The sequence below is a fragment of the Tamandua tetradactyla genome, chromosome 1 (genome assembly GCF_023851605.1).
Source record: "Tamandua tetradactyla isolate mTamTet1 chromosome 1, mTamTet1.pri, whole genome shotgun sequence".
In the NCBI taxonomy this organism is placed as follows: Eukaryota; Metazoa; Chordata; class Mammalia; order Pilosa; family Myrmecophagidae; genus Tamandua; species Tamandua tetradactyla.
The window spans coordinates 171,813,526-171,828,842 of NC_135327.1; the positions used below are offsets into that span (position 1 = coordinate 171,813,526).

The window sequence follows — 15,317 nt, forward strand, 5'->3', positions numbered from 1 at the left end:
ATGGTGGCACAGTGGCATAGTTTTTGATTCCCAGTGCCTGCCCATGAAAAAAAAAAAAGGCCATTCCATTTCTGGTATACTGTATTCTGCCAGCTAGCAAACTAGAATAGTCTTCTTTGTGTATTTCAAAATTTTCTACAATGAACTATAGTACATTTGTAGTCATAAAACAAAACAGCATTATTTCTTTTTAAATCACCACACTGTTAAAATATTGTGAAAGATAATATTTTTATAACTTACAAAGAAAGCTTAAAAAAGCACAGGTTTAAATAACGTTAAAGATCTAGAAGGTAACCATTCTGACTTTGGAGTCAGAAAAGAACTGGCCTCAAGACACAGCTCTGTAACAAGCTGACAAGTTATCTAACCTCTCTGAATCCCAGTACTTTGTCCAGAAAATGGGACAAAAGAACAAAATTTCAGGGTTAATGTTAAGGTTGTACAAATCATATATGAAACACCTGGATACTCAATAAATAGCCATGTGTTATTTCTAGAAGACACTTTAGGAATGTACATTTCTATTCCTAGTCCAGTGTGTAAAAACTGATCAAAAGATGCCTAAAGTAAATGGAATGTGCTAATGTGCTTTCTAAGGAGTTATAGTTCAAGGATAAATATATTCTCCAGAAAGAGGTGGTTGAATAAAATTATTCCTTATTTATTTTCACTTTAGAACTGTACTTTTGAATATTATCAGAAATAAGCATTTTATATATATTTTTCAAACTGCACACTTATAACTCCAATTTCTTAATGTAATGGGAACAAAAGACAACCTACAAAACATTCTCATTACCAAGAGCTTCTAATCAAAGTAACTGCTGATTCAACTGAGCCACCATTTATTAATTATTGCTCATGTGAAAAAACTCTATGGAATATAAAGATGAACAATGCAACATCTCTGGAGAATACAAAGTAAGAAAATTATAGTTAAAATTGTGAAAATACTGTTTTCTGAGAATTGACAAAATATTGTGCATTCTAATTTACTCTCAAAACGGAAATATTCTTAAAGATTTTCCCAATAAAAGAAAATGTGTTCACAATAAAAAGAATTCAAGCAATACTGCTGTGTATAGTAATAGTACACTTCATCTTGAACCACCCTACCTGCCTTCTTCTCTTTCCCTCCACCTTGCCCTCTGCTCCAGTATTCCCACTTTTCAAAGGTAAAAGTCTGGTGCCTATAGAGACATGTATGGAGACGTGTGTGTGTGTGCTTGCACATGCAGGCATTAGGTCTATAGCTCAGTGCCTGTCACCTGATAAGCACTCAAAAGATGTAAGTTTATATTATAACTGATATTACTCATTTGCATATTTGTTCTTATAACATTTTCTGTAATTTATGCATTTTTCTTAATTTAGTGGGGATTTCTTTTTACATAAAATCATATAGAGCTTCCTTATGTGTTTTAATAGAAAGTTACCATTCATATTACTGCTATATCCTAACTTGTAAACCTAGTCCCTTTTGATGGACATTTCAATAGTTTAAAAATCTATTTGCTATAATAACAATGTGACAATAAATATCCATATAAACTGTATTGTAATATTTGCATTTTATTTATCTTTTTGATATTTCTATGGAAAATCGTACATAAATGAAATTTCTGGATCAAAATGTACATTTAAAATTATTATTGATATTGCCCTCCAAAAATACTACAACAAACAATATGAGAATACTATTTATACTCTCACGATACTTGGTTTTACCAATACTTTTTTATATCTTTGCTACTATGATAGAAGCAAGATGAAACCAGATGGTTGAATTAATTAAAATTTTTGCTGGGGCGGCCCACGGTGGCGCACTGACAGAGTTCTTGCCTGCCACGCCGGAGACCTGGGTTGGATTCCCAGTGCCTGCCCATGTAAAAAAAAAATAAATTTCTGCTGAACATCTTTTATATGAATATTAGTCACAAGTTTTTCTTAAGGGAAGCCTTTTCCAAGCCACATAACCAGTTCTTCTCATCTGTGTCTATTATTTTTTTAAAAATTAAATTTATTGTGATATCATTTACATAAAACAAGACATACTCATTTTAAATATACAGATTGATGAGTTTTAACAAATGAATTCACCCATGTATCCATCACCAAGTTACAATTTCCAAAATTACTCATGCCCTCTTCCAATCATTCCTCCCGACCAGAGACCCTAGGCACTACTGTTTTGTTTCCTGTAATAACAGATAACTATTTTTTTAAGTAGAGAAATTATAGGTTTATAAAAATATGCAGAAAGTAGAATTCCCATATACCACCCCACCCCCCACACAGTTCTCCCTATTATTAACACTTTGCATTAGTGTGGTACCTTTCTCACAGCTGATGAAACACTATTATCATAACTACACTATTAATTATAGTCTATTATTTAAATTAGGGGTTGTACAGTTCTATGTTGTTTAAAAACTTTTACTGGTAACATATATATATAACCTAAAATTTCCTCTTTTAACCCTATTCAAATATACACCAGCGTAAATTATATTCATAATGTGTGCTAACACCACCAACACCAATTACCAAAACTATCCCATCACCGCAAGCAGAAATTCTGTACCAATTAAGCATTAATACCCCACTCTCTATCCTCAGTCCTACCACCGATGACCTCTATTCTAGTTTTAGACTCCATGAATTTGCACATTCTAATTATTTTATTTAAGCAAGATCATACAATATTTGTCCTCTTGTGTCTTGCTTATCTCATTCAATGATATCATCGAAGTCCATTAAAGTTGCATGAATCAAAACTTCATTCCTTTTTACTGCTGAATAATAATCCACTGTATATATATATATATATATATATATATATATATATATATATATACCATCTCTACTTATCCATACATCTGTTGATGGACACATGGGTTGTGCCCAACTTTTGGCGACTGTGAATAATGCCATTATGAATATCAGTGTGCAAATATGTGCTGGAGTCCCTGCTTTCAATTCCTTTGAGTACATACTAAGAGGTGGGGTTGCTAGGTAATATGTAAGTCTTTACTAGCTTTCTAAGAAATTGCTGAACAGTTTTCCAAAGTAGCACCAGGATTTTACACTTCCATAACAACGAACAGGTATCCCTATTTCTTCACATCCTCTCCAACACTTATTTTCTGTGATCTGAATAGTGGTCATTCTACTGGGTACAAAATGAGATCTCGTTTTGGTTCTGATTCACATTTCCCTAACAGCTAAAGATGCTGAGTATCTTTGCATGGGCTTATTGGCCATTTGTATATCTTCTTTGGAGAAATGTCTATTCAAATTTTTTGTCCATGTCTTGATTGGGCTGTTTGTTTTTGTTGTTTAATTATAGGAGCTCTTTATATGTTTTGGGTATTAAACCCTTACTGGCTATGTGGTTTCAAATATTTTCTCCTATTCTGTAGGTTGCCTTTTTACATTCATGATAAAGTGCTTTGATGCACAAAAGTTTCTTGTTTTAATTAAGTATAATTTATCTATTTTTTGTGCTGACTGTGCTTTTTGTATAAAGTCTAAGAAACCACTGCCTCACACAAGCATAGGATGCTTTCTTATGTTCTCTTTAAGGAGTTTTATAGTTTTGGTTCTTATACTTCTTATATTTAGGTCTTGGACCCATTTTGAGTTTACATTTGCATATGGCATGAGGTAGGAGTCCACCTTCATCCTTTTGCAAATGGAGATGCAGTTTTTCAAATACTGTTTTGTTGAAGAGACTATTCTTTCCCAACTGAGTAGACTTGGCACCCTCATCAAAAATCAATTGGGGGTGGTGCAACAGTGGCTCCATGGCAAGAATTCTCACCTGCCAAGCTGGACCCGGGTTCAATCCCCAGAGCCTGCCCAAAAAGAAAAAAAAAATCAACTGGCTATTGTGCTGGTTTGAAATGATTTAGGTACCCTAGAAAAGCCATGTTTTAATCCTAATCCCACTTTGTAAAGGCAGCCATTTCTTGAAATCCCTATTCAAACTGTAATTAGATCATCTTCCCAGAGATATGACTCAATCAAGAGTGTTAAACTGGATTAGGTGGAGACGTGTCTCTGCCCATTCCAGGTGGGTCTTGATTAGTTTACTGGAATCCTATAAAAGAAGAAACATTTTAGAAAATGAGAGAGATTCAGAGAGAACAGAGAATAACAACATAGACATGAGAAGCAGCGAGCCTACCAGCCAGCGACCTTTGCAGATGTAGAAGGAAAATACCTCCCAGAGAGTTTCATGAAACAGGAAGCCAGGAGAGAAAGCTAGCAGATGACACCATGTTCGCCATGTACCTTTCCAGGCAAGAGAGAAACCCTGAACTTCATCGGCCTTCTCGAACCAAGGTATCTTTTCCTGGATGCCCTTGATTGGACAATTCTATAGACTTGTTTTAATCGGGACATTTTCTTGGCTTTAGAACTGTAAACTAGCAACTTACTGAATTCCCTTTTCAAAAAGCCATTCTGTTCCTGGAATACTACATTCCAGCAGCTAGCAAACTAGATACATAGCTATAGATATGAGATCCTATTTCTGAATTCTTAATTCTATTGATTGGTCTATATATCTGTCTTTGTGCCAATACCACATTGTTTTGATTACTATAACTTTGTAGTAAGTTTTAGAATTGGAAAGTATGAGTCCTCCCACTTTGTACTTCTTTTTTTTAAGATGGTTTTGCTATTCAGAGTCCCTTACCCCTTCCACATAAATTTTTTCTAACATTTTTTATTGTTAAATATATCATATATACAAAGAAAAGGTAAAAAACCAATGATTTCCAAAATAAACTTCAATATCGAAGCACATAGCAACTGTTTCAGTCTGCCAAAGCTGCCAGAATGCAACACACCAGAGATGGACCAGCTTTTAATAAAAGGGGATTTATTTAGTTAAAAACTTAAAGTTCTTCAGAGGAAAGACAGCTAACTTTCAACTGAGGTTCTTTCTTACATGGGAAGGCACAGGGTGATCTCTCCAGGCCTCTGGGTTCTAACAACTTTTCCTGGAGTGATTCTTTTCTACATCTCCAAAGGCCTGGGCTGGGCTGCCAGTGCTGAGATGAGGTATGCTGAGCTGCTTGCGCTGTGCTACACTGAGCTCTCTCATTTAAGCATCCAGCCAATTAAATCAAACATCATCCACTGCAGAAGACACGCCTCCTAGCTGACTGCAGATGTAATCAGAGACAGATGAGCTTCACATGCCATTGGTTCATGTCCACAGCAACAGAACAAGGCACCTTCACCTGGCCAAGCTGACACGTAAACCTAACTTCCACAGCAATAATTAGTGGTAGAACAGACTTCAGAGTATGGAATGAATTACAATTCCACCATTTTAGGTTTTTATTTCTAGCTGCTGTAAGATACTGGTGACTAAAAGAAATACCAATATAAATGATTCAGTAATCACACTCATTTGTTAAACCCTACCTTCTCTGTATAACTCTACCAGCACCTTTGATCTTATCTCACTCTTTAGGGGTATTCGGGCTATGGCCATTGTAACTTTTTCATGTTGAAAGGGGCTGTCAATAATACCCTTCCACGTAAGTTTGATGGCTTTTCCATTTCTGTAAAGAACGTTGCTGGAATTGTGATTGTGTTGAATCTTAAATCACTTAGGGTAGAATTAACATCTTGACAATATTTAGTCTTCTATTTTTTTGTTTGCTTGTTTTTTACATGGGCACGCACCAGGAAGCGAACCCAAGTCTCCGCCATGGCAGGCAAGAATTCTGCCTGCTGAGCCACCGTGGCCTGCCCGGTCCTCTAATTCTTAAGCCTGGAATGTCCTTCCATTTATTAAGGATTTCCTTAATTTCTCTAAGCAATGTTTTATAGTTTTCTATGAACAAGTCCTTTAAATCCTTGGTTCAATTTATTCCTAGTTACTTGATTTCTTTAGTTGCTACTATAAATTGAATTGTTTTCTAGATTTCCTCTTTAGATTTTTCATTACTAGTGTTGATAAACACTATTGATTTTGGACCCGCCACTTTGCTGAATTCATTATTAGCTCTATGAGCTTCGTCATGGATTTTTCAGGATTTTCTGTATATAGGACTATGTTATCCACAAATAGGTAAAGTTTTACTTTTTCCTTTACAATCTGGATGCCTTTATTTCTTTTTCTTGCCTAACTGATTAGGCTAGAACTTCCAGTACAATGCTGAATAACAGTGGGTCTTAATTCACATATACTCATCATCATGTTGAGGAAGAGCCCTTCTATCACTAGTTTTCTACATATTTTTATCATGAAGGGGTACTACATTATCTAATTTAACTTGTATGGTCAGTTTTCTTGAACACCACATGAAATTTTGAATAGGGCACGAGATCTTGTTGGTTTGTACACGTTAGCGTGATGTTGATATATCCCAGAATAATTTGGGCAGTGAATAAAAATGTATTTGCAAAGTCCCCTTGGGGAACTGGAGAGAAAGGAGGAAATATTCAACTTTCCCATCTTGGATTTACGGATATTCTCACAAGTGGTGGGGACAACCAATTCAATAGGCTGAGCCCTCAAACTTGGGGCTTGCCCGATGAAACATTTCTGCAAAGGAGAAGCTAAACCAAGTGGTAATTATTCTAGAAAGTCACCCCCAAAGAACCTCTTTTGCTGCTCAGGTGTGGCCTGAACCTCTTTTGCTGCTCAGGTGTGGCCTCTCTCTAAGCCAACCTGGCAGGTGAACTCACTGCCCTCCCTTCCACATGGGACCTGACTCCCAGAGATGAGTTGAGACTTGGCATCATGGGGATAAGAAAGCCTTCTTGACCAAAAGGGGGAAGAGAGAAATGAGACAAAAATAAAATTTCAGTGGCTGAGAGATTTCAAACAGAGTTGAGAGGTTATCCTGGAGGTTATTCTTACACATTTCTTCCTTGACCCACTCGTTGTTTAAGAGTGTGTTGTTGAGCCTCCATGTATTTGTGAATTTTCTGGCACTCTGTCTATTATTGATTTCCAACTTCGTTCCTTTATGATCCGAGAAAGTGTTGTGTATGATTTCAATGTTTTTAAATTTGTTGAGACTTGCTTTGTGACCCAGCATGTGGTCTATCTTTGAGAATGATCCATGAGCACTTGAGAAAAAGGTGTATCCTGCTGTTGTGGGGTGTAATGTCCTATAAATGTCTGTTAAGTCTAGCTCATTTATTGTAATATTCAAATTCTCTGTTTCTTTATTGATCCTCTGTCTAGATGTTCTGTCCATTGATGAGAGTGGCGAATTGAAGTCTCCAACTATTATGGTATATGTGTCTATTTCCCTTTTCAGTGATTGCAGTGTATTCCTCACGTATTTTGGGGCATTCTGATTCGGTGCGTAAATATTTATGATTGTTATGTCTTCTTGTTTAATTGTTCCTTTTATTAGTAGAGAGTGTCTTTCTTCGTCTCTTTTAACTGTTTTAAATTTGAAGTCCAATTTGTTGGATATTAGTATAGCTACTCCTGCTCTTTTCTGGTTGTTATTTGCATGAAATCTCTTTTCTCAACCTTTCACTTTCAACCTATGTTTATCTTTGGGTCTAAGATGTGTTTCCTGTAGACAGCATATAGAAGGATCCTGTTTTTTAATCCATTCTGCCAGTCTATGTCTTTTGATTGGGGAATTCAGTCCATTGACATTTAGTGTTATTACTGTTTGGGTAATACTTTCCTCTACCATTTTGCCTTTTGTATTATATATATCATATCTGATTTTCCTTCTTTCTACACTCTTCTCCATACCTCTCTTCTGTCTTTTCATATCTGACTCTAGTGCTCCCTTTAGTATTTCTTGCAGAGCTGGTCTCTTGGTCACAAATTCTCTCAGTGACTTTTTGTCTGAAAATGTTTTAATTTCTCCCTCATTTTTGAAGGACAATTTTTCTGGATATAGGAGTCTTGGTTGGCAGTTTTTCTCTTTTAGTAATTTAAATATGTCATCCCACTATCTTCTAGCTTCCATGGTTTCTGCTGAGAAATCTACACATAGTCTTATTGGGTTTCCCTTGTATGTGATGGATTGTTTTTCTCTTGCTGCTTTCAAGATCCTCTCTTTCTCTTTGACCTCTGACATTCTAACTAGTAAGTGTCTTGGAGAACGCCTATTTGGGTCTAATCTCTTTGGGGTGCGCTGCACTTCTTGGATCTGTAATTTTAGGTCTTTCATAAGAGTTGGGAAATTTTCAGTGATAATTTCTTCCATTAGTTTTTCTCCTCCTTTTCCCTTCTCTTCTCCTTCTGGGACACCCACAACACGTGTATTTGTGCGCTTCATATTATCATTCAATTCTCTGAGCCCCTGCTCAAATTTTTCCATTCTTTTCCCTTTAGTTTCTGTTTCTTTTTGGATTTCAGATGTTCCATCCTCCAGTTCACTAATTCTAGCCTCTGTCTCTTTAAATCTACCATTGAAGGTTTCCATTGTTTTTTTCATTTCTTCGACTGTGTCTTTCATTCCCATAAGTTCTGTGATTTGTTTTTTCAGACTTTCCATTTCTTCTTTTTGTTGATCCCATGCCTTCTTCATGTCCTCCCTCAATTTATTGATTTGGTTTTTGAAGAGGTTTTCCATTTCTGTTCGTATATTCAGCATTAGTTGTCTCAGCTCCTGTATCTCATTTGAGGTATTGGTTTGTTCCTCTGACTGGGCCATATCTTCAGTCTTCCTGGTGTGATTTGTTATTTTCTGCTGGCGTCTGGGCATTTAATCAGATTTCCCTGAGTGTGGGACCCAGCAGGTTGAAAGACTTTCCTTTGAAGTCTCTGGGCTCTGTTTTTCTTATCCTGCTCAATATGTGGTGCTTGTCTGTCTGCGGATCCCACCAGCAAAAGATGTTGTGACTCCTTTAACTTTGGAAGACTCTCGCTGCTGGGTGTGTGGTGGAGACAGAGGAAAGGTTGTAGGTTGGTTTTAATAGCTTCAAACTGTGAAGTCCTGGGATCTGAATTCCTTGAGAGAGGGATTCCACCTGAGTTGCGTTTCACCCCTTCCGTGGGGAAGTTTCAGGTGGTAGAGAGCCCTGAAAGCAGCCTGTTTTTGCGTTTGGGGCAGTTGCAACCTGTGTAATCCCAGCGCTGAGCCCAGAGGCAACGAAGCCTCCATAGAAACAGCTGCAGAAGGCTCTGTTTCGCCCCCTTTCCTCTTTTTCAGTTAGCCCAATTGGTGACTTCCGCCTTGATCAGTTTCGCCTGAGCTGAGGGCCTATTTTTAGTAGTCAGAAGTTGTTCATTAATGCCACTATTGGTGTTAGGTTGGGCTCAGTCTCTACTACTGTTGGAGACTCTTTCCTTTCCCTCAGGGAAGTTGTCTGTGGGGGAGAGGCGCAGGCCGCTGCGGCTTGGGGGACCGCTGATCCGAGGCTCCCAGCCAGCCTGGGAAGCCGCGTGTGTGGAAGGGGCTCCAATCGCCGGCCGCTATGACTTGGGGAACCGCTGTTCCGAGGCTCCCAGCCAGCCACCGTGGCTTGGGGAACCGCCGATCCGAGGCTCCCAGCTGGCCCGGGTAGCCGCGCGTGGGGGGAGGGGCTCCGGTAGCCGGCCGCCGCGGCTTGGGGAACCGCTGTTCCGTGGCTCCCAGCCGGCCTGGGAAGCTGCGTGTGGGAGGGCCGCCATGGCTTGGGGAACCGCCGATCAGAGGCTCCCAGCCGGCCCGGTAAGCCGCGTGTGTGGAAGGGGCTCCGGTCACCGCGGCTTGGGGAACCGCTGTTCTGAGGCTCCCAGCTGGCCCGGGAAGCTGCGTGTGGGAGGGCCGCCGCGGCTTGGGGAACCGCCGATCTGAGGCTCCCAGCTGGCCCAGGAAGCCACGTGTGTGGAAGGGGCTCCGGTCGCCGGCCACTGCGGCTTGGGGAACTGCCGCTCCGAGGCTCCCAGCCAGCCCGGGAAGGAGGGAGGGAGGGGCTCCGGCTGTCAGCCACCACAGCCCAGGGAAGCGCGCACCTCTCAGGGACCTCACCGCAGCGGAGTCTCTTAGCCGGTCCAGCCGGTCCAGAATGGGGTACACTGTGTGTCTGGTCTCTGTCATGGCTCCGGGAGCTGTTCTGTACTGTTTCTAGTTCTTTATTAGTTGTTCTGGAGGAGGAACTAAGATCCGTGTGCCTTACTAAGCCGCCATCTTCTCTGGAAGTCCTATTCTTACACATTATATAGATATCCATTTTTAGTTAATGATGTATTGGAGTGGTTCGACGGAAGCACCTGAAACCGACGAATTATGTTAATAGCCTTGATTCCTGAAGACAACCATATAACTATATAACTTTTACAATGTGGACTGTGTGATTGTTTTTATTTGACTTTTTGTAGTGCACCATTTTGAGACCCTTCTCGTTTTTCTATGTATATCTTCTTGTAACATTTCCTTTGTGACTACCATGGGGCTATAAAATAATCTCCTAAATCTTTAACAAGGATGTTTGATTTGATTCCAACTTAACTTCAATAAAATACACAAATACTGTTCTTATACCCTTATATCTCCTATCTTTTTTGGTCAAACTTATTACAAATGATATCTTTATATATTTAAGTCTAAAACCATATATAAGTCATTAGTTATTATGTATTTGCACTTTAGAACCTGTAAGAAGTAAAAAGTACAGTTACACACCAAAAAGCACAATACAATATTACTGGCATTTATAATTACCCATATGGTTACCTTTATTGGAGATCTTTACTTCTTTATGCCATTTCAATCCACTGTAATATTCCTTCCTTTTAGTCTGAAGAAATGCCCTTTAGCACTGCTTGCACGGGAGGCTAGTAATCAGGAGCTCCCTTCAGCTTATGTTCATCTGGGAATGTCTTAACCTTTCCCTCATTTTCAAAGAAACTCAAACCAGGTACAAAATTCTTGGTTGGCAATTGTTTTCTTTCAGCTCTTTAAATATTCTGTACCACTGCCTTCTTGCATTCATGGTTTCTGATGAGAAATTGGCACTTAAACTAATTAAGACTACATTGTAGATAACATATTGCTCTTCTCTTGTAGTTTTCGAACTCTTTTCTTGTCCTTGATATGAGACAGTCTGTCTACTCTATATCTGGGCATGGTTCTCTTCATTTTCATCTTGTTTGGGGTTAGCTGGGCTTTTTGAATGTGCATATTTATGCCTTTCATCGAAATTCGGAACTTTTCTGCCATTATTTCTTTGAGTACTCCTTCTGCCCTATTCTCTTTATTTTCTTCTCGAGTTGCCATAATGCTTTTATTGGTATAGTTGGTGGTGTCCCATAGGTCTCTTAACCTTGCTTCACATTTTTTTTCATTAATTTTCTTGCTGCTTCTCAGTTTAAATCCTTCCAAATTGTCTTTTAAGAGTGCACTGATTTTTCTTCTGCCAGCTCCAATCTGCTATTGAAACCCTGTAGGGAATTCTAAATCTTGGTTATTGTCTCTATCACTGGTATTTGTTTTGTCCTTTTAAAAATTTCTTTGTCTTCACTGAGATTTTCATACTGATCATTCATCATTTTCCTGGCCCTTTCATTTTTTCTCCATGTTTTCCTTTATTTCTTCTAGTATACTAAAGATGATATTTTTAAAGTCTTTGTCTAGTTTGTCCAAAGTCTTGTATTCTTCATTGATGGTTTCAAAGTTTTTCTATTGTTCCTTTGGATAGGCTATCATTTTCTGTCACTTTGCTTGTCTTGCAATCTTTTACTGTGCACTGTACATTTTAATATTTGAAGGATTTAATTGCTTGTATTTAGTGTCTGAGCTTTCTGTTCCTTAAGTTTTTATCCAGACAGTGATATGACAATGATTCCTTGAGTGCCAGGAGCTATCAAAAACAAACAATCCAATGCAAAGAACACCTTTCACAATTTGCCGCTCTAAGTTGGCCAGTGTTTTAAAGGGTTTAGCCCTCCTATCAAAAAGGTCAGTCTGAGGTTCCTCCCTGTCTTTTTTGATCCTGTATCTTGTCCTAGGCTTGGCCTGCTCATGGCTTTAGGAATTCCATCATTTACAGGAATCTGCATGCCCTCTCTATTCTCTATGAGGCAGGGCTTCCCGCCCTACCAAGTGTTCTACGGTATGTCTTAAAGCCAGTAATCCTTTGCCCCAGGCCACTTTGTTTCTTATACTGCTTTAGGTGTCTACAAGCTAATTCTGCCTGCAGGGCAAGTTCGGGGCAGGTAAACCAGAGAGGAGCATCCTGGTACAGTCTTGAGGCTGCCACCCAATAGATTGGGACAGACATAAAAACACCCTGCAACACATAGGGTTATTGTGCTCCCTCCAGAACACAAGCTGGCTCTACGTTGTTCTGAGGGGTTGCAGAAGGAGCTGGCAAGGGTGCCACAAGTATCTCCTACCTTTTTTAAAGTTGTGTTTTCTTGATTTGGCAGTTGCCCAGTTACTGCAACCCTTTGTATTTCAGAGTTTTGAGGAAGATGGCTGTGCCAATTTTTGCTGGTTGTTCAAAGATTCTGTGGATAAACGGAAACCTGGAATATCTTACACTGTCATCTTGGTTCTTAACTCCTCTTATTCATCTTTGAACCTATTACTGATTACTAAAGTTGGGGTACCTCTATTTTAGACAAATTACACTATATAGAACCTCAATAATTTTATTTTTAGCAGAGTTGAAAACGTCTGATTTTAAACTAGTATTACACATATTTTATGCTTTGTGCAACTGTAATTAATACTTAATAAGGAATCTGTATCTAGAATATACAGAGAACACCTACAACTCAATAATAAAGACAAATAATCCAATTAAAAAGCGGGTAAAGGACTTGAATAAACATTTCTCCAAAAAAAAGATATACAAATAGCCAATAAGTACATGAAAACATGCTCAACTATCATTAGCCATCAAGGAAATGCAAATCAAACCCACAATGAGATATGATGTCATATTCACAGGTTAGCTATTATTAAAAAGAGAGATTCTAACAAGTGTTGGCAAAGATGTAGAGAAAGTGAAATCCTCTTACACTGCTGTAGGAAATGTAAAATGGTGCAATTATTTTGGGGAACTGTCTGGCAGTTCCTCAAATGATTAAACTTGGAGTTACTATACATGATCCAGCAATTCCATTCCTAGATATATATATACTCAATAGAAATTAAAACGTATGTCGACACAAACACTTGTACATGAATGTTCATAGTAGCATTACTCAAATTAGCCAAAAAGTGGGAACCCAAATGTCAATCAAATAATAAACAAAATGTGATATACACATAACAATGGAATATTATTCCACAATAAAAAAAATGAAGTACTGATACAAGCTACAATACGGATGAACCCTGAAAAAAATGTACTAAGTTAAAGAAGCCAGTCAGCAAAGACCACGTATTGTATAAATCCATTTATATGAAATGTCCCATACAGAATAGGCCAAACTATAGGAAAAGAAAACAGATTAGTAGTTGCATAGGACTGGGGAGAATGGGGATACTGGGGTGAGTGTGTGTGTGTGGGGGATGTGATTACTACAGGTGAAGGAAATGTTCTAAAATTGATTGTGGTAGTGGATGCACAACCAAACTCCTTGAATTGCACACTTTAAATGGATGAATTATATGGTATATGAATTATATCTTGATAAAGCTGTTACATTTATTTAAAAAGTGTATTACACACATTTAGGTTTCTTTTTTACCTCAAGATAATGAAAGAAGTTTTTAAATAGTCCTTTACAGGAAGGAATTTTCCATTTGAAGGTAACTTCAAATGTTTTGGCTCCATTTTCACATACCTCCTATTTGTAGCTCCGGACAACCCATTCGTCTCATCTGTGTGCTGACAGATTCAATCTCTTGTACAAGTGGCACTAATATTGTCTCATTAATCCACTAGGAAGAAATAAGGTATAAATTTTGTATACAGAACTCCAAAGTATTTCTCAAATAGTTTTTATTTTTACATGCTTCTCTTTTATAATTTCTTAATTGTCTTGCACTTGAGCATTAACAGAGTCATAAAGTATAGTGAAAAAGAATGGAAGCAGCAACTAGCTGAAGTCTAAAGAAAGTTAAGTAAATATGTTATGGGAGTGGAAGTCAATTTATTCTTAAACCATATGTGCTTATTTTTATCTGAAGAAAATATAAAACTTTCAGCTATCTGTTCTTAACTTTTTAAATCTATGATTATTATACTGAGCTAAAAGGGTAGATAAAATTTCAGTTTATCCTCCACATGTAAGCACTCACATATCTACTGATACTGCTTTGTGATCAGTAAAATAGTTTCCAAAATAACATAAATGATTAACTTTCAGTAGACTCACCCAATTCCTCTATGATGCAGAGAACAGATTTATTATATTTGAAAGTAGTTTGTGAATATTACTCTATTTCCTTAGGACTAAGAATTTCAAATGCTATTTTCCACGGCTAATATCAAACTAATTCTGTGATGGGAAGACCAAAGGGAACACCCAGTCTGGTTTGTTTGTGTGTCATACATTTCATGTATGTGTTGGTAGCAACAACCACCACTTCTGTTTCCATACTTCTGATTATAAAGCGAAAGGATACAAAAAAGTTTCAGATATAATACAACTCCACAGTTGCTTATAAAAAATTTTTAATTAAAAAACTTCTAAAAACTGAAAGCTTTTTAATCCATTTGGCAAGCAAAATTTGATTTGTTGGCAAGATTAGAACTGAATTCACATGAAGCTATTTATAATCTATATTCTGTTCAGGGTGACTAATTATATGTTTTGTTGCAGAAATATTAAGATGATCCATTACTGGGTGCTACCTGAGATCCTACTAGTTGTGTTAAAAATATGGTATATGCATACTGCTTTTTGAAAATTTCAAAAAGCTATAGCTTAAGGCATTCAGATAAAGGATTATGGTTGTTTCTTCTAAGTAGCTAATACTCATGACCAAGACTTTTAATATATTAGAAGTTTTAAGACAAGACTATAAGTGGAAATAAAAGAGTACAGTTCCAAGACATCTCACTCATTCATTCTAATAGTCTTTAAGTGCCTTCTACTCACCAGTCAGTTTTTGGATGCAACAAAATTACCTATGGGCTGCAAAGGAATATCTGGGCCTCACCCCCAGGAATTCTGATCAAGTAGTTCTGGGGTTGCAGCCAGAAATTTTTATTTTTAAAAAGGAGACTAGGCTAATGGTTCAAGAAAACAGATCAAACACTATATTTTTCATACCTCTCTTCATACCCTTTTTTAATTAAGTAAAAGAATAAACAAGGTGGAGTAAAATGATTTCCATAAATTTCTAAAATATGTAGAGTGAATGGTTGAGTATTAAAGGATGAAACAGCAGAGGAAGTGGTAGCCTAAAATACAAGCGGAACTATCTGCA

The 15,317-nt window shown here is 37.7% G+C and overlaps 1 protein-coding gene across 6 annotated transcripts in view; it reads right to left on the minus strand.

Annotated features, from left to right (window-relative positions):
• The window catches only part of TMEM209 (transmembrane protein 209), an 88,179-nt gene that overhangs the window by 49,742 nt on the left and 23,120 nt on the right, over positions 1–15,317 (minus strand). For all 6 annotated transcript variants that reach the window (XR_013163455.1, XM_077131782.1, XM_077131700.1 and 3 more), the window contains exon 9: positions 13,727–13,823. Coding sequence is in view for 5 of the 6 variants with exons in the window: in XM_077131782.1 (XP_076987897.1) it covers positions 13,727–13,823 (97 nt within the window). In the remaining variant the exon portion in view is untranslated. The remainder of the gene's footprint in view (positions 1–13,726; positions 13,824–15,317) is intronic.